This window comes from Parasteatoda tepidariorum, chromosome X1, assembly GCF_043381705.1.
Source record: "Parasteatoda tepidariorum isolate YZ-2023 chromosome X1, CAS_Ptep_4.0, whole genome shotgun sequence".
In the NCBI taxonomy this organism is placed as follows: Eukaryota; Metazoa; Arthropoda; class Arachnida; order Araneae; family Theridiidae; genus Parasteatoda; species Parasteatoda tepidariorum.
Window position 1 is genome coordinate 13,661,665 of NC_092214.1, and position 26,078 is coordinate 13,687,742.

Genomic DNA, 26,078 nt, shown 5'->3' on the forward strand with positions numbered 1-26,078 from the left:
AACATTTAAAATATCCTTTTATTGAAATAAATACATTGTTTGTGGAGTATTCAATGGTTTTTATTACTTTTCATTTTAGTCATCAAAAAGATTTGTAACACAATTACAAAAAATAGAAAGTTAAAAAAACGGACTAATTTGAAGATTCTATATTTTTACCTCGATAAACAATACAAGTGGAATGTTTAATAATTTAAAAACATACATTTTTTAAATCTTTTCAAGCTAATAAAAAACAAAAATAAGATCTATTTTTAAGGTAAAAGTCAGGCAAAAACAGATAATAAACAATGGGCATAATCTATGCTAAAATGTATACATTTGTGATATTGATAAATTAACATTCAAACCTTTCTTTTCAAATATAGTTGCCAGTGATTTAAGATAGATCTAAAGTTTCTTTCTAACTCCTTTAGACCAAGGCCTTGATAACAATGAGTTTAAAAATCAAAGAAACGACTAATCTTATACCACTCGCAATAACAGTTTTCTAATATGAGGTGCAAACACTTTTATACCAGTAATTTAATAAAATGTAGTGGACAGTGTGTCAAAAAATTTATCACCCTGAACAACTTTTGATCTAATGATCAGATCATCACGTTTTAAGAGTCAATCAATGGTTAGAGGGAGTGACCTCAAATATGCTAATTAATTTGCACAGATGATATTTTAAGTTATGAAATCAGACAAAAAAAACGTACTTTCTCTGAATAAACATACATTGTTTTCGACAGGTTCGGATTTCTGACTCCCAAAATATAGTAGTTAGCCGCAATCTGGGAAATATGGTCCCCATAGTTTGGACATGAGAGCAGTGTAAAGTTTGGACTGCTTATTGTTAATTTTACATGTTTCGCCATATTTTGAGAACTTCTTAAGAAAATTTTTTCCACACTATTATAAAATTTGTTAACCCTAGGTCAATTTCCACTAAAAAAATACATTTCGGCAAATATTTATTATTTATCATTTTATTTAATAGCAGATAAAAAATTTGTAATATAAGGTATACAGTTTTTTACATCCTTTTAAAAAATATACTTTTAAATGGCAAAATACAAAACTTGAGAAAAATAGGTTGAATTGTTTCTGAGAAATCAAATTTTAAATTACTACTTCTTTAAAATTCGATTTCTCAGGAAATACTCAACCGATTTCACTCAAACTTTTCATTTTGCCATGTAAAATTAAATACTTCTGTAAAAAATTTTATACCTTACCATAAAAATTTTATTTCTCCAATTATTAAATACAAAAATAATAAATACTTACTGAAATTTGCTTTTGGCATAGAATTATCTTTAAATAATTTTTTTTTAATTGAGTGCAAAAATTTTTCAATTATTTAAAAAAGTTCTTAAGATATGGAGAAATATGCAAAAAGTAAAATTTAACATTACTGGTCCAAACTTTGAAGTACACAGTAATTAATTAGCATTTTTGAGGTCAACCCATTAACTGAGTCCTGGTGTGTGAAGATCCAATCATTAGATCAAAAGTTATTCATCCCTTTTTTTTTTTGGTCCACTGTCCATATCCATTAAAATGAATTCCTTCGGTTTCATATTCATTTTTTATGAACTATCAAATGTTGAGAAAAAAATAATACTTTTGTATGTAGCATGACAATTTCCAGTTTTTAGCACAAGTTTAAAACAAAATACACTGATTTTCTACAAACAAATTTTAAGAAATAAATAGATATTATATATAGATAATACAGTAGAGAACCAATTATCCGGGATGCTCGGGAACATCACTATCCCGGATGTCTGAATTTCCCGGAGGTCTGAATTTCCCGGTTTTCTGGATTGACCAAAAAGTGTCGTTAATCGATGTTTTATCGAACCCGAATTACAAGGAAAAAGTGTAATACATAAAATAAGAGAAAAAAGAAAGGTACTCCTAACTTTAAAAAGAAAAAAATGGTAGAAAAATAACATTTAAAAGAATAAAAAAATTTGCAAGTTTAGACAAGAAAAACAAGTTTAAAAAATACAAAATTCTCGTATTTATTTTTTAAAAATATAATTACAATTCCTAAAATAACTAATATAAACAAAACCAATGGTTAAATAACGCAATATATTTCATACCTAATTATATGGGGGAAAGGATAAAATAAAAGGAAAACTTATTAATCTAAATAAAAACAATTGAAAATTATCGAACCGAAATGATAGTTAAAAAAAGCACTAGCATAAATATTGAAACCCGGAACAAGGCAAGATGAACGGAATTTTAAAAAAAAACAAACCTAATGATAAAATTTATGAATAAAAAGAATTAACTTATCAAGTGCGAAATTTATCGTGAAAAGAAAAAAATATCAAACGTAGTGGAATCAGAAAAACAAAACTGCAATCTGATTCATAAAATAATCCTATGTTTAAATTAATAAACAATTCTCCTTTTATTTTATTTTTTTTGCTGATAAAAACACGATATTTAATTACAGCAGATGTGATTCCACATCAATAAAAACTTGCAAATGATACCGCACTTCCAAAGAATTTATTCAGAAGAAAAAGATTTTATTTTTATTAATCGATGTCAAATAGATAAATACAGTAGAGTCCCGATTATCTGAGCCCTGGTTATCCGAGTTTCCGCTTTAACCGAGCTATCAAATATTTCAAGGATTTTTTTTTTGTTCTAGTTTATTTTTGAAAAAACCGCTGAAAAATAAATCTGAATTTTATCTTCCAAACACTCCGAAAAACAAAATCCAACAACTTGATCTAATGAAATTATCGTTAATATCGTCAATAATGATAATGAATCTAGAGGAGATGATGTGATTATTAAAATCAACATATAAAAATCTCTCATACAGATGGACTAAAAGCTATCGAATGTAATATTGAATATATAGAACAATAAAAAGAGGCAACACCAGCCTTCCTGTTATCCCTAAAAAAGGCGAAACATTACTACAGAAAAGCGCCAAAGTTACGTAGAACGAAAAACGATTAAGGACTTTTTTTAAGTAAAAACTATTTTATTCTCGCAAAGTATGGTTTTTAAATGTTTTTAAGTAAGCTTTTTAATTATAATATAAATTGTATTTGGTATACTCTTATACATTTTGTATTTCTTAAATATATTACATTTATACCTTCTCTTTTTCTTTCCGTTTTTATACTCTTCGCTTTAACCGAGTTTTTCAGTTATCCGAGTTTGTTGCGGTCCCCATTAACTCGGATAATCGGGACTCTACCTTATATTTTTCTCTTTCATCTTCTATTCACTGATATGCATGCAATGCATTTTCCCCACCACCCACTTAAATCTAACAGAAAACTAAATCAGCATGCCACACCCTTGAGCTTGATTGACGGCCTGAAGGAGAAAATAAAACATTCCTCCCTTCCCTGCCTTCAAGGTCACAGAGCAAATGACGTTTCTCTGGGTAAACAGGGAAAAAAATTCTCCCCTTCCCTACATTTTCCTCTACGCAACTTCAAGGATGAGTTCAATTTCCGCTTTTTTTCATAATCGTTCTAGTTTAAAATGGCGGGAAAACCGATCAAAAATTTTTCCGGTTATCTGGATACCGGATAAATGGTTCTCTACTGTATCTTCAGATTAATAAATAACATTTTAGCAAAGGTAGTAATAATGGTCAGACATATCATCAGTATTCATTTTAGAAATTAGTAGAGAAGAGACAAACACACATGTTTCTATAATCTATAATTAATAAAAGAATATAGAATAATTCTCGTATAGAATATAGATTTAATAAAATAACAATGAATAAACGAATATAATAACATTCTAAATTATCAACAAAATATTTTTTAAAAGTTTAGTTGTGTATACAGATTTAAAAATAAGATATCAAAAGTAGCCTTTTAATTACAAACGAAAACAAAATAAATGTAAAATTTTTTTTCTTTTTTTTTAACCTAAGGGAATGATGAATATAATTTGAGATATAAATATAATTGAGATATGATTAAATGAAACAGTGAAACAATAAGATGTAATCATGTACTTCATAATTCAAAATGATTTACAAATCTTCTAGAATGCCAATTTTATTATTATTATTGCTGTTATTATTAGTATATATATAATTAAGCATGTTGACAAAAAGTTTCATAAATTTTTTATTTTATTAAAAACATATTTTAAACAGTATATTCCGTCACATTGTTAACACTTAAGAAAGCAAAAATAATTAGATTTTCGATAAAAAAATTTTACATAAAAAACTTTAACAGGCATTTTAGGACAATAGGATATTTTAACAATAAAGACAACACTGTTAATGTTTAATAAACAATAGTTTAACTTTTAAACTTTATTCCAGTTGTAAAGTAGAAAAACATAAATTGATTATGTGTTGCTCAGTTGCAAAACCAGCTATATCTTCAAATTTTTTTTCCTTTCTAGTTTTTAAGTTCTGAGTAAACTTTTCCATCAAATATAGAAAACCACGGAGAATTTAATCAAATCCACATTATAAATGCGATAGGAAATTGCACGTTAGTGCAAAACTGGCCAAATCCTACAAATGGTGAGTTGAAATATTAGCCAAGTGTCACTTTTGGTCCAGAGTTCAGTTATTCCTTGTTTAGGGTTTTTGTGTCTTTGCCTGTGACTGCAAATATATGTTTCTAATTAAGTTTCCTGTTATTTATTTTATTTCTTCTATGAAGAATTTTTGTAGAGGCTTTGCCTGTGACTGCAAATATATGTTTCTAATTAAGTTTCCTGTTATTTATTTATTTTATTTCTTCTATGAAGAATTTTTGTAGAGGCAGTGCCCTCTATTAAATCGAGAAAAGTTATCCTAGAAGATTAAAAAAAAATATGTGAGCAGTTGACCTTGTTTTCTTTTAGTTTTGGGTCTAAATTTTCATTTAAATCAAAATTTCAGGGGTTATTAGTTGGATATTATTTGAAAACATCATAATATTATTTGCTCATAACCAGCTGATATTTTAGTTACACGGTATTATATTATGTAATGTTATGTTATGCTTTTATGTTATGTTATTTTAAAAATTAAATCATCACAAGAGTCTGATTTTTTTTAAATCATAACATTTTATAACTTATGAGTCACTTCATTTTATATCATGAGTTGTATGATTTTCAAGCCAGTTCTTAATTATTCTGTGATTTCAAAAATTATTTTTTATTAGTCATTGATCTAAAGTTCTAGATTTCTAACATAAAAGTAATAAAAAAAATTGTTTAAACAATTTTAATTTTTGGTCAATACAATTTAGTCGAACTAAACATTTTTGTCGATTTGCAATTTAAAAAAAATCCAGTATTTCCATTAAATTTCATGAAATTTAAGTTTGTTTTGTAGCAAAACTGCCAACTTAAAAAGTAGTGAAACCCATCAAATTAAAAATTAAAAAATTGAATAAAATTCTTCCTATTTATATTGAGTTTTTAAAACACACTGTCTTATTGCCTCTTTGCACTAAACATACCACAACCGGTCAAATGACCATTTAAGAACTTTTGCATTGAAAATTTACTTATCTTATCGGTTTTGCACATTTGACTTCATGACTTTTCTAACAATTTTATACAGTTATTCTATTATTATTTTTAAATAATTTTTTTTTTTTTTTTGAATAATACTAGTCGTATACCTATTTCTACCACAACCGGTTATTTGACTGGAAGAACAATTTATTGCTTTATAAGGTTATCGGATCAGAAATTTTGATGAAATGCATGCTCAATGTATTGCATTAGATTAGTTGCACATTTCTGCAAAGACTGTCGCATAGTTAGTTCAATCAGAATAACTGTGAATTCAAATTTCAAGAAAGTACCTACATTTTAGATTGGTATTTTTGTGTAAGAAAATTGACAAAAACTATATGTTTTGGTAAGTAGGTTATATTTTATTTTGATCGCTTTACTTCATTTTTAACTAACTGTTAGTTTTTACCAAGAAAAATTGAGAAACAATCAAGACAGCTCAAGTTCTTAGAAGAAATAATAATAAGAATAATAATTATAATTCTTACATATTCTTATAATTATAAGAATTATAAAAATAATAATAATTAAAAGAAATATGTTTGTGGAAAATGTACAACGGAAACCGTGTATGTAAAAAATGCATTGAGCAATGAACTAAAAATTCTTATTTTTTGTGTTTGTAATACATAAAAATTGGCAATACACAATTTTGTTAATTATAATAGAGTTTTTTTAGTTTGCTTCCTTCCTAACATCCATATTTCCTCATTCAATCAAGAAACAAAAAGTCCAGTTATTTGACCAGCTATGGTAGAAATAGGTATAGATTAAGTGTTGCTATGACTAGTGTTAAACCAAAGAGTTTGGGAACCATCTCATTTTGCTTAAGTGTTACAGAAAATGAGCTTTCCCTGAAAATTTTATGAATTGGAGAAAGCCAGTTTTGCAACTGAACAACACATTTATTACTATCCATAATAAGTTCAGAAAGAAATACCTTAGTGTACTTGATCTGAAATAACACCCATTTTTCAAGATATGCAAGAAAGTACAAAATATTACGCTTGTGAAAAAGTTTCTTCCAGTATACCCCATATTTTGATACCATTTTTTTTTAAATATGAAGCCAATGAAAATGAGGAAAAAAAATCAATTAACTTAAAGCTTTAAATATATAACAGTAGCAAGAATGGTCACATTCTGACCTAACTTAAAAATTTACTCAATTGGCTACTGTGGGGATCGTAGTTATTGACAATGTCAACCTTATTCTATGAAAAGGTACCCGGACATAGAAACGAGTTAACATGTCTTATATACTAGTGAATTGAAATTGTAATTTTGTAGTGGTAGATACACTACAGCTACAAATTTAAAATAATGCTTTTTTTATATATACTATATTTACAATATATTATATCGCCTATCTTCAATAATTTGTGTGAGAGAGAGAAAAAAAAATTCCTAATGTACAAGACCCTCCCATACTAAAATGCTCAACTTTTTTTCATAGTTTTGCCTTTTATTTTCATTCATTATAATATTAGATCACAATTGTTATACAAGAACACAAAGCATAAATCTTAAGTATATGTCTTAGTAACAACACAGATAAAAACTGCAGTCTGCTTATACACCCAAATACAATAAAATATGTTAGATAAATGTCATATTTGTATATAAATGTAAAAAAATTAAGCTCAATAACAGATCTACGCTATTGAAAACAAGGCTACACTTTGAACTCTTAAAATCTGACTAACATGAGTTATGAAGTTGCACAAAAAGACTATTAAGTATGTTGAATTATTATTTCTTCTTTTATGTGATTTATATTTTAACTTATAAAATAAGTTCACTAATGCTATTTATTTTTAAGAAACTATGGCTTTTCTTCATATTAAAATTTATTATGATCATTAGGTATCAGCTAATATTGAACAAAACTTATCTTAGCGCAACAATTTTACAAACAAACTTATCTTAGCACAATTTTAATTAATCACATATTAGCAAAACTGTATTATTTCATATAATAAAAAAAGCTTTTAGGACAATTTCCGTAATTATAAAAACATAATGAACAAGTTTCAGTCCACTTCTTTTAACATATTTTTGATCTGGAAGAAACTTTTTTACCTACCTGATATAAATGATCAAAGAAAACTAATTTTGAACAAAATTTTGATTATCAATATGGGAACATTAAATTGAATTTCTAAAATAATTAAAGCTTAGTAGTGAGTATTAGAGCGACAATAAGTCCATACAATCCTAACACTTCTGCAAAAATAAGAATAAGAATCATTCCAACAAAGAGTCTAGGCTGCTGAGCAGTCCCCCTAACACCAGCATCTCCCACAATTCCAATAGCAAATCCTGCTGCCAAACCACTCAGGCCTACAGATAGACCAGCACCAAAGTGAAGAAATCCACTAAAAGAAATATATTTAATGAAGTAAACACTTGGGCATCAGAAATATTTTTTGGGGAAAAGTTCGAAAAGAGGTATGCACACATCAATTTACGTTCTGAAAACTATTTCAGATTTATTGTTTTAAATCTGCCTCACAAAAATTTTAATCAAACAGAAAATAGAAAAATATATCACTGATAAAAGTCAAAATTAAAATTATATTTTTAATACTATTTAGAGTTTTCTGCACTAAAGATCCTGTTTCTGAATAGGCAGTACGTCCTCAGATATTTTATTTATATGTCCTACGATTAATTCTTAATAACTTTGTAGTTCTTGTAATAAAAAATGAATTAAAATTCTTGTTATCAAGCATAGCCAAAACTAAATATTTCAATCCTAAAACCCCAAATCAATTTTTAATTATGTTTGCCATAAATACTTTAACATTACAACACCGCTTTCATTTAACAGGGTTGCCACTCAAATCTGGAAAAGAAATTCCCTATGTTTTCCCTGTACATATTATACACAATATATTAAGAGGAAAAACATAATCACTGTGCTCTTTTATGAGCTATATTGGGCTAACTATACTAGTTATAATTGCCGAAAAAACTTAAGGAAAAAAGGAATCGTTGAACATACTTAAAACAAATAATGCTATAGTGAGTGAACTAGTTTAATAAAGCTGAAATATCATCCTTAAATATTCCTTTGAGTGGTTACCATCTTTAAAAAGACGAAAATAAGAAACAAAATTCTCTGTATTTTCCCAGTTTCTAAAGAAAAACTCAAAATTCCCTGCATTTTCCCTGTTATTTCAGGTGATTTTTAAATCCAGGTTTTCCCTGTTCTCCCTGTGGAGTGGCAACCCTGTTTAACTATCTCTGCAAGTCTATTTTTCCTGCTCATTAATTATTAAACAAGTGTTTAGATAAATTTTCAACATATGCAGATGCATATACTAACCCCTTTTTAAATTAAAAATAATGCGTATAGCTGATTTTTTCCTATTTATAATATGACGTATATTAAGAAAATCTCTACATCATAAATTCAAATAAGAAAAGTCTTTTCTTTGGTGAGAATTCGTCTGATGTTGCTTGTAAGGTACAACATTGCTTCTGATAGAAATTCAAAAATTTTCTTTAATTATTTTTCCCCTAAGAAAATAAATGTAAAAAGCAATTTTCATCTCGATAAAAATTGAAAAGTGAAAGAGTTAAAAAAATATTAAAATAAATATAATTGTTTCTTTTCAAAAATTGTTTAATTGCAGTTCTTTTTAAGCTCAACAAAGCACAAATTCATTTTTAAAATACATTTTCTAAAAAGATAAACAAAACGATTCTTCTACTTATAAACTCTAACTCAGAAGGTGCTCAAAATTACGAAGTACATTATAGAACAATCGAAGTCCCTGTAGATGATTTCACTCTAATTTCACAGTACAATACCTTCTCACACCCTAACTTGGGAAGATCAACAAACATCAACATTTTGTAAATAATGTTTATTAACTGTAATTCTCTAGTTTGGTTTATTTTGTCAATGTAAGCTTTCTATTTCAGTATGTTCACAATGGCTACAGTGAGCAACTTTACATGACCAGTTGATAGAATACATTAAAAATGAAACATGATTTTACTCTTCCCTAACAGCAAAATAACTTGGGCCCTCAATGGATTCACGAATCTTGGCTCAATAAGGATATTGGCCCTATATAGAATTGTCTGATTCTCACGATATTTTACAGCCACTGTACGAACAATATCGGCCCTATATAGAACTGCTAGATTCAAATGATATTTTATATTCATTATTCATCAGTATAAGCCCTATATTGGTAATATATAGGACGATATTGGCCCTAAATAAGACCAATATCAAAAAATCTAGACATCCCAATATTGGTTGATTGGTGCATGTTCATATAGGACTCATATTGAGCCAATTTTGCACCCAACTGGGGTCAAGGAAAAAATTTTGCTAGGGTTTACATTCATTTACTTATTATTTTTCAACTAAAATTCTTATTTCTTTATAACCCAATTGCCACAATAGCTTGATACCACATAGTTTACCTTAGTTTTGAAAGCATAAACAATATTATATTGATAGTGCAGCGACTCAACTAAATCGTAACCGAGACAGTTACGATCAATAACTTTATCTCTTACTTCTCATCCGCCAGAAGAATCCTAACTGTCACTGTAGCATGAGGCTCTAGGCTCGTTTAGATTACTCTTCTTTATACTTAATACTTTAAATGTAAATAAATACTAAATTAATGCAAAACTCTATCAATTCATCTCCTGAACACAACCAACCACCACAATAGAATTAAATAAGAAACTTTTTCATTGTTATTACATTTGAATTTCTATTATCATATTTCTTTTGCAACTGCACATAGGGTATATCGCAAAATAAATTTATTAAAGAAATAAATTATTGCTATTAAATTTTTATTTTAAACACATCAAGATTTATATAAGATTTGAAAAATAGGCATTGTTGTTTGTAATTTATAAATCTCAAATCATGAGTTGTACATTACATAATTAAAAAATTTCATTGCAAGACTTTAAATTCATTATGTATTTTTTGAATTACAGATGATATGTCACAACTGATATTTAATCACTCATCATAAATTAATTTAGAGTCATCTTATAACCTTACCTTAGAAATACCATAGAATTAGCTGCATGTATAGTAAAATAGGCTGCACAGTCAGATTTTTCAACAAAAAATAAGCACCTTTTAAGTACTTTTTAAGCACTCAAAAAACTTTTTAATCACTTTCCAAAATGAAATCATAATTAGGATTTGTGCAGCAATAAAAATTATTTTTTTCTATCATTTCAAGTTCTTAATTTATAAACATAAAATCAATAAAATTCAAAAGCATTTTCAAAAACCTTACATAATCATGATAAAATAACTAGTTTCTGATAAATATTGCAGAGAAAATAGTGAAAATCATGCATTTTTTGTAATTTAGAACGACAGCATTTTTTGTAATTTAGAACGACAATCCATGAGGCAATGAAAAAATTCTTTTTAAAAGATAGAAAATTAAGCACTTTTTCCAAACTGAATAAATTTAGTGAATTTCTGATTAAAAAATGAACTAAAGAGCTTTTAAAAATTGTAAATAAAAAATAAGCACCTATTAAAAATGCTACTCACCCCGTAAAGGAATTCATGTTCCAATTAAAATATTAAAATAATGTGTTTTCAATTACATGGCTATTTATATTCCGGAAAAAAAGAGAAAAGATTGGAAGTAAAACCAATTCATGTATACCTTGTTTTTGAATGGATTAAAATATTCCTATCAAAATATAATTATCTATTATAAAATTTAGCTGAATACAATTTACATAGCTGCCAACATGGATAGGAAAAAAACCCAATAGATTTTACGAAATAGTATAAATTTCATGATAATCGTTGCGTAATGTATTAAATATTTTACCCAAAGGGAATTTTAGAGATTTTTATACTCACCCAAATAGAAAAACTGCAATTTCCAATTATGACTGACATTAAACATACTTTAAACATTACGCAATATGTTTACTCATAATTTCGAATATTAATAGGCATTTAATTTATCAAAGACAGTTTGAAGATTTTTTCAATTAATTTAAAAACAGTTTTGAATAAAAATAAACTGAATATTTTAGAACAAAAAAAGTTTTGAACTGATTTCTAAAAATGAGGTTCGCTTCATTATGTATTAGTAATACTTACTTAAATATCCAAGCTACCAAGCAATTATCTGTACAAAAATTCTATTTCAATATTGTTTTTTTTCTTCAGGAAACATACCCAGTTTAAGGGAATTTTCTAAAATGCTCAAAAATCAGGAGAATTTCAATTAAACCAGTAGACCAGGCGATACTGGCAAAATCCAGTAGTCTACTGGAAAATCGATAGAGTTGGCATCTATGAATTTATAATATTAATATTTCATTATGAAAGGTACATTTCTTTTTTTTTTTTAAATCCATTGAATCAATACAAATTTTAAAATATTTCAGGCAATACATTTCATATTAACCATTATTTCCTATTAAAGCTTTAAAAAGTATACAATGCTTTTTTTCCTCCCCCATTTATTTTGACATAATAGTGTTTAAGTTTACTAATATCAGAGTTTGTAGTTGTCATGAAATTTCTGAGTTTCCTTATAAAAATTATTTTGCTGTTATTTGTCCTTTATTTTTAGCCTTTCTTCCAGATATTTCTGATTTGTGTGTGTTCAAAACATCACATTTTCTATGATTACTAATACATTTCCTAAAATAATCAGTTTGAATAATCAAAAGATTTGAATTTTTGATCCAATTTTTTTTTTTTAAATTAATAGTTCATACAGAAAAGCACTTTTGAATACAAATGCTAAAATGCATATTCACAGTGCTTTCGTTTAAAAATTATTGAAACCCCATTTAAAATATTTTTTAATGCAAATTATACTTTTTTTAATTTGTTGTTTGTAAATAAACTGGAACAAATATTTTGTACTAAAAAATGTCCTGGTTTTATATCGTACTAAAAAATTTCCTGGTTTTTTCTTTATTCCACTACAAGGCCAGCACTTTGCTTATTAACATAATGCAGCATTAAATAAAATGAAAGACAATCTAAATATTGTAGATAAATTCCAGGGTTGGAAAAAATCGTGAATTATTGGGGGGAAAAAAGGATTTTTTTGATTTAAGTCTGATTTTCTTTTTTTTTTAAGTTTTATTTAAATCAGTTTTTTCAACATTTACAAATCAAAGCATCAAATACAATGTTTCAATAATATTTCAGATTATTTAAAAACCAAACAACAGCTAAAATAGCTAATATTTCTTATTATACTAAGATGGTTAAAATTATTATTTAATTGTTAAAAATTAACCATTGAATAAATTAAATATTTCAAGACCAACTAAAGATTGGTATACTATTTGTTAATTATATAACAATGAAAACTAAATTAGTTTAAATAATAAAAAAAAATTATTGGAAAAAAAAACTATTTTAAAAAGAACAAGTCCTGATATATGTGAGCTACATATACCAACTGCATTCTAATAAGCATTAAACTTAATAGGTATAATTGAAATATGTTTCTCGCCCCAAAAACTATTTTACACACATTTAATGGAAAATCATAACAAAAAAGTTTAATGCCACTTTTATTCACCTTTAGTTCATTTTTTTACTTTTATTTTTAATCTCTTTTAAAATATAATAATTAACTTATATATCCCCTTTATTATTTAGTAAATAACCTTATTCACGAAATAGGACTCTAAAAAATCATACCCTAAATAATGTTTATGCAAATTACATAGTATAAAGATATTTTATACTTAAAGTAAGAAATTTTTTAAAAATCAGCTTATTTAAATTAATGATTTTTTTTTAAAAAAAAATCACTGTTGATTTATATCAATGTATTTTTAATAAAATAATGAAAGGGACATGCATGTAGATATAAAAATTTGCATGCTACTTCTTAGTGAAAACCTTCATTATCAATGAAATCGAACTTTAAAAAAAATCACAACATAAAAATGTTTTTATTATTATATGTTTTAAAAATAATTTATGCTTATAATTAGTTTAATAAAATCTTTTCAAATGGATTTTTTTAAAAAAAATTTTTTTTTTTTTTCATAAAATAATTAAAGGGATATGAAGGTGAAGATAATTTACATGCATATCCCTTTCCTTATTTCTTAATAAAATACCATCATTATCACTGAAATCAGACTTAAAAAAATCGGACCCAAAATAATGTATTTATTAATTACATTGTATAAACATAATTTTTATGATTAAATTAATAATTTTTTGTAAAACAATTAAATCTTTTTAATTAATGGCTTTTAAAAAATCACAGATGATTTAAATCAATGATTGAAAAAAAAAATCAAAAGGTTCAAATTGCGATTTTTATTATGATCTAAACCAAGTAATTTAACCCTGGTGAACTCTGAGTGTTTCTTATTAGAATTGCTTTGAATACAACAACAGGGTGCATAACCAAATTATTCAACAAAAAATAATCACCTTTTAACTACTCAGAAAATATTTTTAAGCACCTTAAAAAAATATCATAGTTAGGCAGGGTTGGAAAGTTTTTGACAATTGACAGTTTTATCTTGTTTTAATCATCATTTTTTTCTTACTATACACAGCTTATTACATCTAAATAAAAAGTTATGCAATTAAATGATCACACAATATTTTAATTACACTTTTTTTTTCAAATTAAGGTTGGTTCATTAAGATAAAAAGTATAGGTCATATCTTAATGAACTAACTTTTTGGTTCAAATTAAGATAAAAAGTATCGACACTCAGGTTCCGTTACTTTTCATTGTAGTATGCATTTTTACCGGAACTTGTTACGGAACAAAAAATATGATATACTCAAATTTTTACAGTAACAATTACCGTAAAACGACTGAATCACTTTAATAAAAAAATATTACTGTAAAAATTATGGTATAAATTTTTTTGGCATTGTTTGTCAAAAATCATGAAATTTTGAATTATGTAAAAACGAATGGCGTTTTCGTACGCTGCGGACTGACAATACGCCGAAATAGATTGGGGTTGAATTAATTGTGAAAACGCTGAATAGAACAATGTGAACTGTTTTTTTGCATAATTCGAAGCGAAAATCAACATAGTAAAGGAAAAATCTCATTCTGAAAAAGGGAAAATAAAGCACTTTAAAAAAAAAAAAAAATAATGAAGAAAGCAACTTTAAGGGCTTTTAAAAAAAAAATTGAAAATGCTAAGCACCCTGAACAAATTTATTTTGAAAATTTTAAAAAAATGAGTTTAGTCATAATAGAATGCAAATTTGTTTTTACTGATAGTAAAAAATATAAAAAATTCTACACATGAACTGAAAAGTAAATGAAACAGGCAAGTACATCTTTAGATTTATGCTCGTTTTTTTCACAAGCATGATGTGTCTTTAACGAGATTAAAAAGTTAGTTTCTCTAACTTTTTATTTAAACTAATTACATTATTTAACTAATATAATCGTTAACACTCAGAAAATTAATTTGATGATGTGAAATGTTAAGCATTTTTAGAGCTTTTCGCTCACATCAATTATTTTTTTACATATATTTGCAGGAAAGCTATGTTTAAACATTTAAAAATTATTTATTTAGGTTAATTTAATAAAATATAAATTTCCATTGAACTGAAAAGTGGAGAATTTTGATGAGAAAATTTAATAGTTTCTTTATTTGGTTTCATTTAAACTATTTATTAAAATAATAAAATATTAAAACTCTTGATTTTTTTGCCAGGATCCTGTTTATGGAATTTTGTAAAAAACATAAGAAAATTTTGTGAAAATAATTCAACATATTTCTATTTCTTGTAAAAAAATTACATTTATATAAATTATGATTGTAATATTTAAACTAACAGTCACAATGGAAATATATAACATTTAAATAAATAAATTTACCCATTTTTTAAAACCCAACTTATAATTCTTAATTCCTGACAATATACTAAAATGATTCTTTTTATAATTTTTTAAAATGACAAGAAATAGATTTATTTCTTTTTAATGACATTTCATGAAATGTTAACATATTAAAATATAAATGAATAAAAATCATCAAAACTATAAACCATATTATTTTAAGAAATAAAAAAAGTTAAATTTCATAACTAACTATTAAGATTGTTAGATACAGATCACTAGGACACAGAAAAGGATCATTCTTGAATAGTAAAAGATAGCTTCATGAAAATATTCTAAAATTATTATCTGTATGGACATAGAATTTAAATGTTTTGAATTATACAAAATGCATTCTTTCTTTGCTTTTTATCCATAGACTTAGTTTTGCAAACTTTTTAAAATAACTTGAGTGAATATGAATCTTGATGTTTCATTTTAAAATCGTGTGAATACAAGTTGCGATATTGGATTTTAAAAATCTGTTAGAATGAATTCCTGTGTAACTTTTAAATTGCGTGAATTTGAATAGCAATATCAAATTTTTAAAAAGTGTGAATGTGAAACACAATGTTTAACTTTTAAATCACATAATAATTCCAAAAATTGATGTTTGTTTGTCGAGTGAATTTGAATCTTGAAATTAGATTTTTAAATTTTGCGCCTACTAATAGCGATATAAAATTTTAAACTGTGAGAATACAAATCCTTGATTTTTGATTTTGAAATCACATGAATTTGAATGGTAATGCACAATTTTGAAATCAAGGGGAAACATATTGCAATATTTGATAAATTGTGATTTGCAAATAGCGATTTATTTGAAAATTGCAATTTGTAAATCAATTCAATACACATAGCAACAAATATGATTCGAAAAACATGTGAAGTTGTAAATTACATGAATATTAATCAAAGATCACGATGGTGATAAATCATTTTAACATGTTCATTGCCAGCCAAGAACTGGTGGTTATGCTATATCCATCATGAAAAGTGATAATCGATAAAAAATAAAATGAAAGTTAAATTTTCTTTCCTCAGCAACCATTTTAGATTTTAAAATTCCAGTAAGTTTATTTCAAAAAACAATATTATTGTTGGGAGAAAATGTTTGCAAAAATAGTAGGGTGTTAATATGTCTCTTGTGATCTATTTTATCAACATAAACTACTAGAGAGAATTTCGTCAGACGCTGGTACATAATTAGCAGCAAAATTGTTGGTATGAATTGTGATTTCTAGACATCTTCAATGCAAATCACAAGGTGAATTTTATAAGTTGCTTTATGTTTTAACTAATTGAGAGCATCAAGAAATCTGGATTGTTGAAGACAAGAACAATCGGAACTTTCCGAGGAGACAGCAGACTTTATGGTTTTTCTTAAAATGCAAAAATTTCGCTATTTTACAAAAACACAATAACTCGAGCAAATATCTAAAAAGTATCTGCAAAATTTAAGAACTTTCAAGGATGTATCCATGCATGACATGCGTCTACATTATCTAACTACGCCTTTGATTTTTTCTATTCTATACTGAATATTATCTGATAATGTCATGGATCCATATTCATTATAGCCTTTCTTTCGTTTCAATAGATGTTGAAGAAGACTATTTTTGTCATGATTCAGAAAATAATTTATGTTTTTATGTTGACAAAAATTACCTTTGAGATGTAATAAAACACATTTTAAGATATAATAGATCTGTATAGATTTTTGTGAAAGGTCTGCTTAAATTATTTGGAATTTCGCGAAATATTCATTTTTAGGAGTCAAAATTTTGTAAAGGGTCAGTTTTTAGAAATTTGAATTTTGTGAAAGGTTTTTGTAAAGGGATCCTATTTTTCCCTAGATTGAACCTTGAGAATGAACTCTGTATTTGATGCAAGTTTTCTGTCGTTAAAAATGACGATAATACAAATGTACTTTTAATTTAAAAGATTGATTTCAACTTTGGCATGTGGCAGCAATAAAAATTCACCAAAGATGGTTGGTGAGAAAAAAAAATTGCCAAACATCGAACGCAAATGGATAACAAATCAATTTTGTAAACGAGATTTTTGATTATGGTGGAACTAGATTTTGTGACTGGACTCATTCGTATCAATTCATACAATAGTCAGATTTCCAATTAATGAAAAAAATTTACTATACAGTTTATTTTTTAAATGAATTTTCAAATCAAAAAGTATAGAAAATTATTAAAACTTACTTGTACAACTTATACCCTTCTTTAGGAGATTTTATATTATTAGCTATTAATACTGCGACTACTAGTCCATAAATAGCAATAATACCAGCCATAACAACTGGGATTATAGATTTCATAATCAGCTCTGGTCTCATGATAGACATGGCAGCGATGCCAGTACCAGATTTGGCCGTACCATATGCTGCACCAAGGGCTGTAACAAATACATAAAAATCATTATTTAAAATTTAAAAAATGCAAATTTTAAAAAATTTAAAAGCTGTTTTACAAAAGGTTAGAGGTTTCTTTAAAAGTGGAATAAATTGCCCAAAAGAAATTGGTTTCTTCGATAAAGAATTGAAGAAACTTATTTGATCAATATGATATTGAAAAAATTGCAACTTTCATACAATAGATAGCCAAAGAAAAGGTAAAAACCAATATAAGGTACGTACAGTCATGCCACAGCAGATTTGGAAAGAAAAGCTGATTTTTGTATGGTAACAAAACTTCAAAAATAGTTTTTTGAAACTATGAACTATAATAGAACTTCAAACAAATTATTATATTAAATAAAATAGATAAAATAAAATAAAAAACTATAAACATTTTGAGTAAACTTATTTTAAATTAAGATTTTTGTCATTACTTATTAAAATCTCAATTGGAGTAATTTTTTATCATGAAACAATTTTAAAATTTAATATTCTTTTGCAAATTCGATTTTGGTTTAATATTTTTAATCTGTTTCACTAGTTTTGAATATAATATATTTATTTTTTTAAAAAAAATCAATTTGTGAATGACCCTCAGTTTACTACATCTAAAATGTCTGTATACATTGAATTGTTAATCAAATTAAAAGAATTGGAGTTTTTGAAACAACTAAATGCAATTTCAGAATTGTTAAATTTATGATAGAAATCAATAAAGAAAAAAAAATCGGAATTCCATGGATCTATGGAAAAATGGCATGTCCTTATGTAAATAATTATAACATTATTTTAGCGAAGATCTCTAAAATGAATTGATTAAAGCTTGGTACCCAGAGAATAAAAAACTTGTGAAACATGGATCACTCACTTACTGTAAGATGAAACACATTTTACAGATAAAATTAACAAGACTTAATTTACAACCACTTTATGAAAAATGCGAAAAGCACGCTTTTGCATAATACATGGCGGAAATTGACATGGTAAAAAAAATCTCCTTTTTTTAAAGGGAAAATTAACCACTTTTTAAAAAGACCCTATGAAAAAAGCACCTTTAGGGGCTTTTAAAAAACTAAAATCAAAAATAAGCATCTTTCAGCACTTTTTAAAAATTCTACGCACCATGTGTAGTGGGAGTTAGGAACTTAGTACTGTTAACACTAAGCTTTAATTTCATTTAAATTTAAAAGAAAATGATTGGTGATTAGACTGGCAGTATTAATTATGTGCATACACAGATGTAACAGAGAGGGTAGAAATGCGCGCCAAGAAAGTCAGACGGGCAGAACGATGAGACAACTTAATGCCTGTAAATATAGTTCTTGTAAATAAATTATAAATATGTTATCAAACTCTTACTTCCTCCTCCCCCCAACCAAGCTACTTGACACCTGACATAATGGTATAGCCAACAATACTTACCTGTGGTCTCTTTTCAGGTATTTTGCTTAAAATAAGTATCATTCTCCCTTTTTTTTCTAAAGTGGGCTGTCCTTATGCTCTTCTAATGGAAATTTTTTTGAGAGCTTCTCTTATTCATATTTGCATTTCTTAATTGATCATTGTTCACATCACTATTATATTTGTGCATAATTTAAAAACTAAAAAATCTATCCTCGAAGACATGCCAAAAACTAAACGAGCAAGGAGAAGCAGCATTGTACACTGGTCTGAAAGAATGTATTATAAATCAGCAGGATTGATGTTTCCGATTTACTAAGAAGCAGACAGAAACTAGCAGGGAATGGAAAGGGAAGAAGGCAGCATTTCTGTAATTCTTGAGAAAATTAATTGCAGAAAAAAATTTCAAGGACTCACAATTAATAAACATGGACAAAGTCCCATTAACGTTCGATTATATTTCCAACAGGACAGTTCATCCAACTAGTGAAATATTGATTACCGTAGCCACTACAGGCAATGAGAAGGCGTCATTTGTGGGCATGCACTGTAAGTGGCTATAAGTTCACCCATGTTAATTTTCAAAATAAAAACGACGTTGACGATCACATGTTATAGTGCTATATAATGTGAAGGTCTGGACGGGAGAAAGGCTTATGCTAGACAGGATAAGTATTGTATTGCATAGAATAAAAGGTGTTTTTCCACCCAGCTAAGTGGAGTTCTGCATCCCTGACTACAATTCTAAAGAGTTTGACAAAAGATCCTAACCTTTAGACTTAACAATAAACAAAAACTTCAAAGGCTACATAGAGGATAGCTGCTACATTTTAGATTTTCAAATTCATGACTTTTCATTAACTAATTCCAAGAATTTTTCATGACTTAACAAAGTTACTATTTTCCCCAACAAAAACACAGCAATAAATTTAAAAAAGCATTATAATGACATTAATTGAAATGATACGTATAACCAAAACTGTTATAATCTGCATCTTCATATTTGAAGATCTTAAATTTAAAAAACAGGGTAAAGAAAAAGTTGAAGCAATAAAGTAACTGAAAAAAATGCAAAAGAAAATATATTAGTTTCTTTTTTCTGCAGAATTATATTCGAAAGATACTTTCCTTGTTAATCGAAAAGGAAAGAAATACTCCCGATTTTTCTGTTCTCATTTTGGAATTAAAAATATTTGCCAATGACTTGCTTGCTTCAGCTAGAATTTTAAATTTATAAAAAAAAATAACAAAAATTCTTAAATTACAGAAGTCTAAAAGATAGTTTGTTCCAGAAATGTTTTTTATTTAATTTTTTGAAAGAACACCATAATTTTTAAGGAACATGATAAAAACATTATATATTTTAATAAAATATGACTGTGAGTGGAGATTTTCTTACGAATTCAGATATTTGGAACACCAACCATGAAATTGGGGGCAGGGGTAATTTCATTTTAAAAATGAGATTTTTTGGCGACCTTAATCTATGACAGTTCATGATTTTTTTTTTAAATACTAATTAAAATCATGACCTTTCATGACAAATTTTGTTCAATAGCAAAATTCATGACTTTCTAGGAGCGCAGATAGCCTATACATGAGAGAGAAGTGGATAGTCTCGGGAATGCACACAAAAAACAGAAGTTTGAGGATTACTGAAGTAGCAAACTGGGTATCAGCTGCATGGAAGAAACTGATACACCTGAAGTAATGGTTTGTTAGAACAGTAAGCGCAGCCGAACGTCAGCGACAAGTGAGCATCAACCTTTGATTGGTCAATTTGGGGGATGGTCAGAATATGTCATCAGACACCAAGTCTTGTCGTTACCTGCCGCACGAGTCCACTTCGTTCTGATTCCCACGTGCAGTTGAGGTTAACGTTATAAAGTAAATCGAAGATATGGCGGAATGTAATGAATATTTTGAAGAAAAATTGATTTCAGAAGTGAAAAAGAGACCTCTCCTCTATACTGTAAAAACAAAATCATACAAAGATTCGATTATAAAAAATAATCTATGGCTGGAAATGGCGGAAGAACTTGGAGTTGCAGGTTAGTAAATATTTATTTATATATTTAAAATTGTAACTTATTCAATTATTTTATGCAGATAAAACAATTTCAAATTTATATCATAAGAATGAAATATTTTCTTTGACTTAAGAATTCTGTTGATAAATTTATAAAGATTGAACCATTTTTTTTTTTTTTAAACAGGGAATAATTTATTTTATCAATGGGTTAACTTTTTCCATAGTCGCAAACTTGTATGTGAGTGGGGAGGAAAATTTTTTAATTTATTTATCTTGTTCTTTAAGTTACAAAACAAATTATATCACCCGTTATGACAAAACAATTACTCTTAATATATTTATATATGACTTTGCACACTGGTGTTCAAAAGTTAAATCATATTTTTACAAATTTGCAAATTTTCAGATACCAGTGCAATTAGAAAATTGTGACTTTATGTGTATGAGAAGTAGCTTAATTTTTTATAAATTCTTTTCAATTTGTTTTATAAGCTTGAAATTTTCACCCACAATTGTACATGTAGGTAATTTAGCATTTAAAGATGGTTTATTTTTTAAAACTATTTGTTCAATCAGTTTGTAAAACACTCAAATTTGTTTTAGCTTGTTTATCACCATTTCTAATTTATATAAATCCTCTTCACTAAACTTCATTGTACCTATCTGTTTTTAGTGGAAATGCTAAAAAAGAAATGGAAGACCATCAGAGACTGTTACACGAGAAATAAAAGAAAATTACCAACTGGTTCAGCTGCAAAAAGAAAGTGCAGCACTGATCTTCAAAGACTAGATTCATTAAGGTTTTTAGATGGAACCTATTTGTTAATTAATGAGTAAGTCTTATTTATAATATGATGTATAGACTAATTTAATCAAAATTGTAGACTGTAATTTACATAAAGCTAAGTAGGATAGCTTTTGTTTAAGAAAACATTTTTTCATGCAATAGACAAATAGTGGCATTTTCAGCTGCACGAAAAAAAAATTTAAAAGAATCTACTAACCGTACTATTCAAACAAATGCTGACAAACCAAACTCTGTCATGTTATCAGTAAGTTTCCAGCTATTTGTAACTACTTGTCCGGACAAGTATTACTGTTATAAACATACATTTTTATTAGCATATATTTCCATACAATATTTTTAAAACACTCCTATGATATAGCAACTGATGCCCGTGTTTTAATAATTATATATTCTATTAATTTAATAGAAATGAGTAAAATTTAAGATTTAGTTTAAAGATAGCTTTATTACATTATCTGATAAGGGTGGAGTATTATTTGAAATATATATTTTTAGACTTATGAAAGATATTATTATTATTCAGACATTTAAGCTTATGAAATAAATTTATTTCATAAAATGTGTTAAGTGCTTTAATTTTTTCTAGACAGATAAGTTAGGAATATATAAATTATTCTAATTTTATATACGAGAAAAAACATCAGAAGTAAATTATGCTTATTTCCTCATTCTGAGACTATGGCACTTTTGTAGTTTACGAAGCTAATTTATTTTCTAAAACATAATTATTAATCTTTATTATGAAGAGTGTCTTTTAAACACTATTATTAATTTATTGCAGGACAATCTCTAATGTTGAAAATTGCTCATTTGTTGAAGAATCACAGAAAGAATTTGATTCACAGGCTGGTGAAGAAATTCGAGAGTTTAATGAAGAGAGAGAATTTCAAACTGAATATAGTTACGATCTAGATCCAACTACTAGAGACTGTGTAGATATACCTTCAAATGCATCCAGCAGCAATAGTTCTAAGAATGGTAAAAAGGGAGAAGAAGAACAGGAGCATAAGGAACGGGATAGCAGGTTGTCCCAAAAAGAAAGATTTTTTTTAGAATTTCAGTCTGCTCGAAAAGAGCGGACTGAAGCTCTAAAATCACTGATGGGACAGAAAGATGAGAAGGATGAAATAAACATTTTATTTAACCCCTTTGCCATAACAGTAAAAAATTTTCCAAAAGTATTGCAATTACAAGTAAAAATGGAAATTTCAAATATTATTTTTGAACTGGAACAGAAATGTCTAGAAAGAAGTGCTGAAATTTAAATTTTAGTTATTTGTTTAAATAAAAAATTATTTAACCAACTATGTTTTATTTCTTAGTATATTTACGTAGCTATTTTTCAAATATGTCAACACATAAAAGGTAAGTAATAATTTATTCAATGTATACAATTCAGGTTAATCAGGCTTGAGATTATATTAAATAGAAATTACCCTAATATGACAAAAATAGGAAGAGAAAAAAAATAAGCTGATGAATTCATGTATTTTTTTTTTTCCTGATCTAGTGTCATTCTTCCTTTTCAAACTCTATTTGAAGCAATAGGGTTAGTAACTGGTATTTTTTTCTCATAATATGTTTACAGTATCTTTGACATTATCTAATTTTCTATAAAGAAATTTTGTGAAAAAAATTCCAATGAGTACATAGATCTTTTTTAAAAATATTTTTTAGCTCAACTTATTTATTAGCTATTTTGATATAGAAATAAAAATGAATATTTTAATAAAAAATATATAGATTAAATATTTATTTATTTTTTGATGAATGACTACATTTATAAACACAATCTAATATGATACATTTATTTTGTCATTTTAAAAATCAAGCGGAAAAAAAATCACAATTTTAAATTAAAATTATGGTACCTATGCTAAATGAAACTTCGTTTTAATAGCTAAAGTACAGGGGTCTGTCCAAGCCAAATTTACTACCGTTTAGCGGTACCTTCACAAATTCAACTTTAGGAAAAACGTTAGAATAATTTCACAAAATACTTTTTTCTCAAAATTTTATTTTTGTGTCTCGTAAGAAACAATAAATCCAATATTTTAACCATATTTGCGTTGATTTTTTAACATAATTTTTCATTTTCACAAATTATGAGTAAATTTTCACAAAATAGGTATCTCTCAGAAAAAACTAGACAGACCCCTGAAGTATTCTTTAAATTCTCTATTTCATCTAGTCTTTAAATTTTAATCATGCATTTGTTTCAAAATTGTTGCTATGCATTCAAAGCTATGTATTATAATAAAAAATTATTTTAGTAAGTTAGACCTTCTAAAATAATATTATAATATAGTTTTAATAACAATTTAATTTTGATTAAACAATTATAAAGTTTTTTAATCATGAATTAAAGTGTATTTGAATAAAAAAAATCTGATGATTTTTTTAAAAAAAATCTTGAACCCTAATTATAAGGCAAGTATTCTATATGATGTAACTACTAATAAAATGTACGAAATTTGCCCCAGGTTTTTTACTGTCTTTGTCAGATTTATAAAGTTTTTGACTTGTCATGTCACATCAAAAACCAAACCTTGCTTTGTTATAATTTACAAAAAAAAATTTACTGTAAATATTCATAAATTACTGAAATTTCATTTTCAATAAAGCTTATATAATTTAGTGATTAAGTGGTTAACAACTTCAAAGTGTTTTTAAGATTTCAGCTGAAATTTATGTCTTAACTTATAAATTTTATTTTAAACGATGAAAATTGTAAGCTTCCAATTATAAATGTTTAAGCTAAGATTTTTTCCTCCATTTTATGATGACTTTACATTTTCTTAGGATACATTAATATTATAAATTTAGGCAGAAAAGCTAGTAATTATTTTATAGTTAAATAAATAAGAAAAAGAAAAGTTATTAAATGATAGTAAATAAAAACAAAAATTACTAGAGTGCATTAGCCTAAGAAGAACAATAAAAATTTGACCAATTAAAATAATTAAAAGAAAAAGATAATTTTGGAATTAATACTTTACCAAGTAATATTTTATTAATTTTTTAGATGATTTCACCTTTAAACAGAATATTTAGCTGTAAATAATATGACTACACTCAATTCATCTAGATACAAGTGTATATATTTACTTAGATACAATAGAACATATTTATCTAAATATACGCCTACATATTTATTTAAAATAGTAAAAAATTTTAAATCAAAATAAATTAATATAATAAGCTATATAGATTTTAAATAAATAACATGAAAGTTATACATTGCAAATAAATGAATGTAAAAAAATTTTAAACTTTTTTGAGCTGCATTAAATTTTATTTGTTTTAAATTTGAACTAGATTCATTAATAAGTTTTGGTTAAACAATTGAATTGGTGAATTTCAACTTCTATATTGTCAAGTTTCTTCCGGCTTCTCCACCTTCTTGCAATGCTGCACTAGCACTTTTGTCTTAATTTATATAACAAATTAATGCTGCTCCTATTGAACAAAAAGAATAATCAATTTATTGCTAATTACGACAAAATTATGGCTCTCGATAGCTAAATTATTCTCCAATGTGGCTTTTATGCAAAGCAGACTGAGCAGCCCTAGACTGGAAACAATTTTTTATCACTACACATGCACCAGATGAACTGTATAAACAAAAAATATAAGCACAATTCAAAATATGTTAATTACCGCTAAAAATCATAGCAGCTGCACTACCCATGACACCGAAAAAAGGTCCATAAATAGGAGCGTCTTCAGCCATTATAATGAATCTTTACTTAGAGTATCTGAAATCAGTTGTTTTTAAGAGTACAAGCTGATTGGGATAAAAAAACAACAAAACCACAATTACGATGGCAGACAACAATGTTGTCATATGATGGCAGCTCTTTTTGGCAGGAGAGATAATAATATCAACAAATTAAACACTGATAAACTAGAGCGTTCTTTTACACACACGATCCAAACAGTAAAAACGGGCTGTAGTGCCGTAGATATAAGGAACCCGTAATAGGAAGTGAAGGTCCTATCTTCCCGATGGCAACGAAAAACCGGTTTTCGGGGTTA

General features: G+C 26.7%; 1 protein-coding gene across 2 annotated transcripts; it reads right to left on the bottom strand.

Annotated features, from left to right (window-relative positions):
• LOC107457047 (V-type proton ATPase 16 kDa proteolipid subunit c) lies at positions 1–26,078 on the bottom strand. 2 transcript variants are annotated; one of them, XR_011638193.1, is made up of 4 exons: positions 25,701–26,078; positions 17,606–17,798; positions 4,691–7,898; positions 1–4,606 (listed from the first exon to the last, which is right to left on the bottom strand). XR_011638193.1 is itself a non-coding variant. In XM_016075086.3 (3 exons), exons 1-3 carry the CDS (start codon positions 25,771–25,773, stop codon positions 7,691–7,693), a joined length of 474 nt encoding a protein of 157 aa, XP_015930572.1. In that variant the 5' UTR covers positions 25,774–26,078; the 3' UTR covers positions 1–7,690. The 2 variants fall into 2 exon arrangements, 1 of the variants encoding a protein (XP_015930572.1); XM_016075086.3 differs by having other exon boundaries at positions 1–7,898.

What these genes read in the sequence shown, in the direction of transcription:
- LOC107457047 (XM_016075086.3), bottom strand. Translation starts at nt 25,773, where the DNA reads ATGGCTGAAGACGCTCCTATTTATGGACCTTTTTTCGGTGTCATGGGT. An exon ending in AGCTGCTATGATTTTTAGCG is followed by an intron (nt 17,799 to 25,700) that starts GTAATTAACATA and finishes TATTTGTTACAG; the next exon opens with CCCTTGGTGCAGCATATGGT. An exon ending in GAAGGGTATAAGTTGTACAA is followed by an intron (nt 7,899 to 17,605) that starts GTAAGTTTTAAT and finishes TATTTCTTTTAG; the next exon opens with TGGATTTCTTCACTTTGGTG.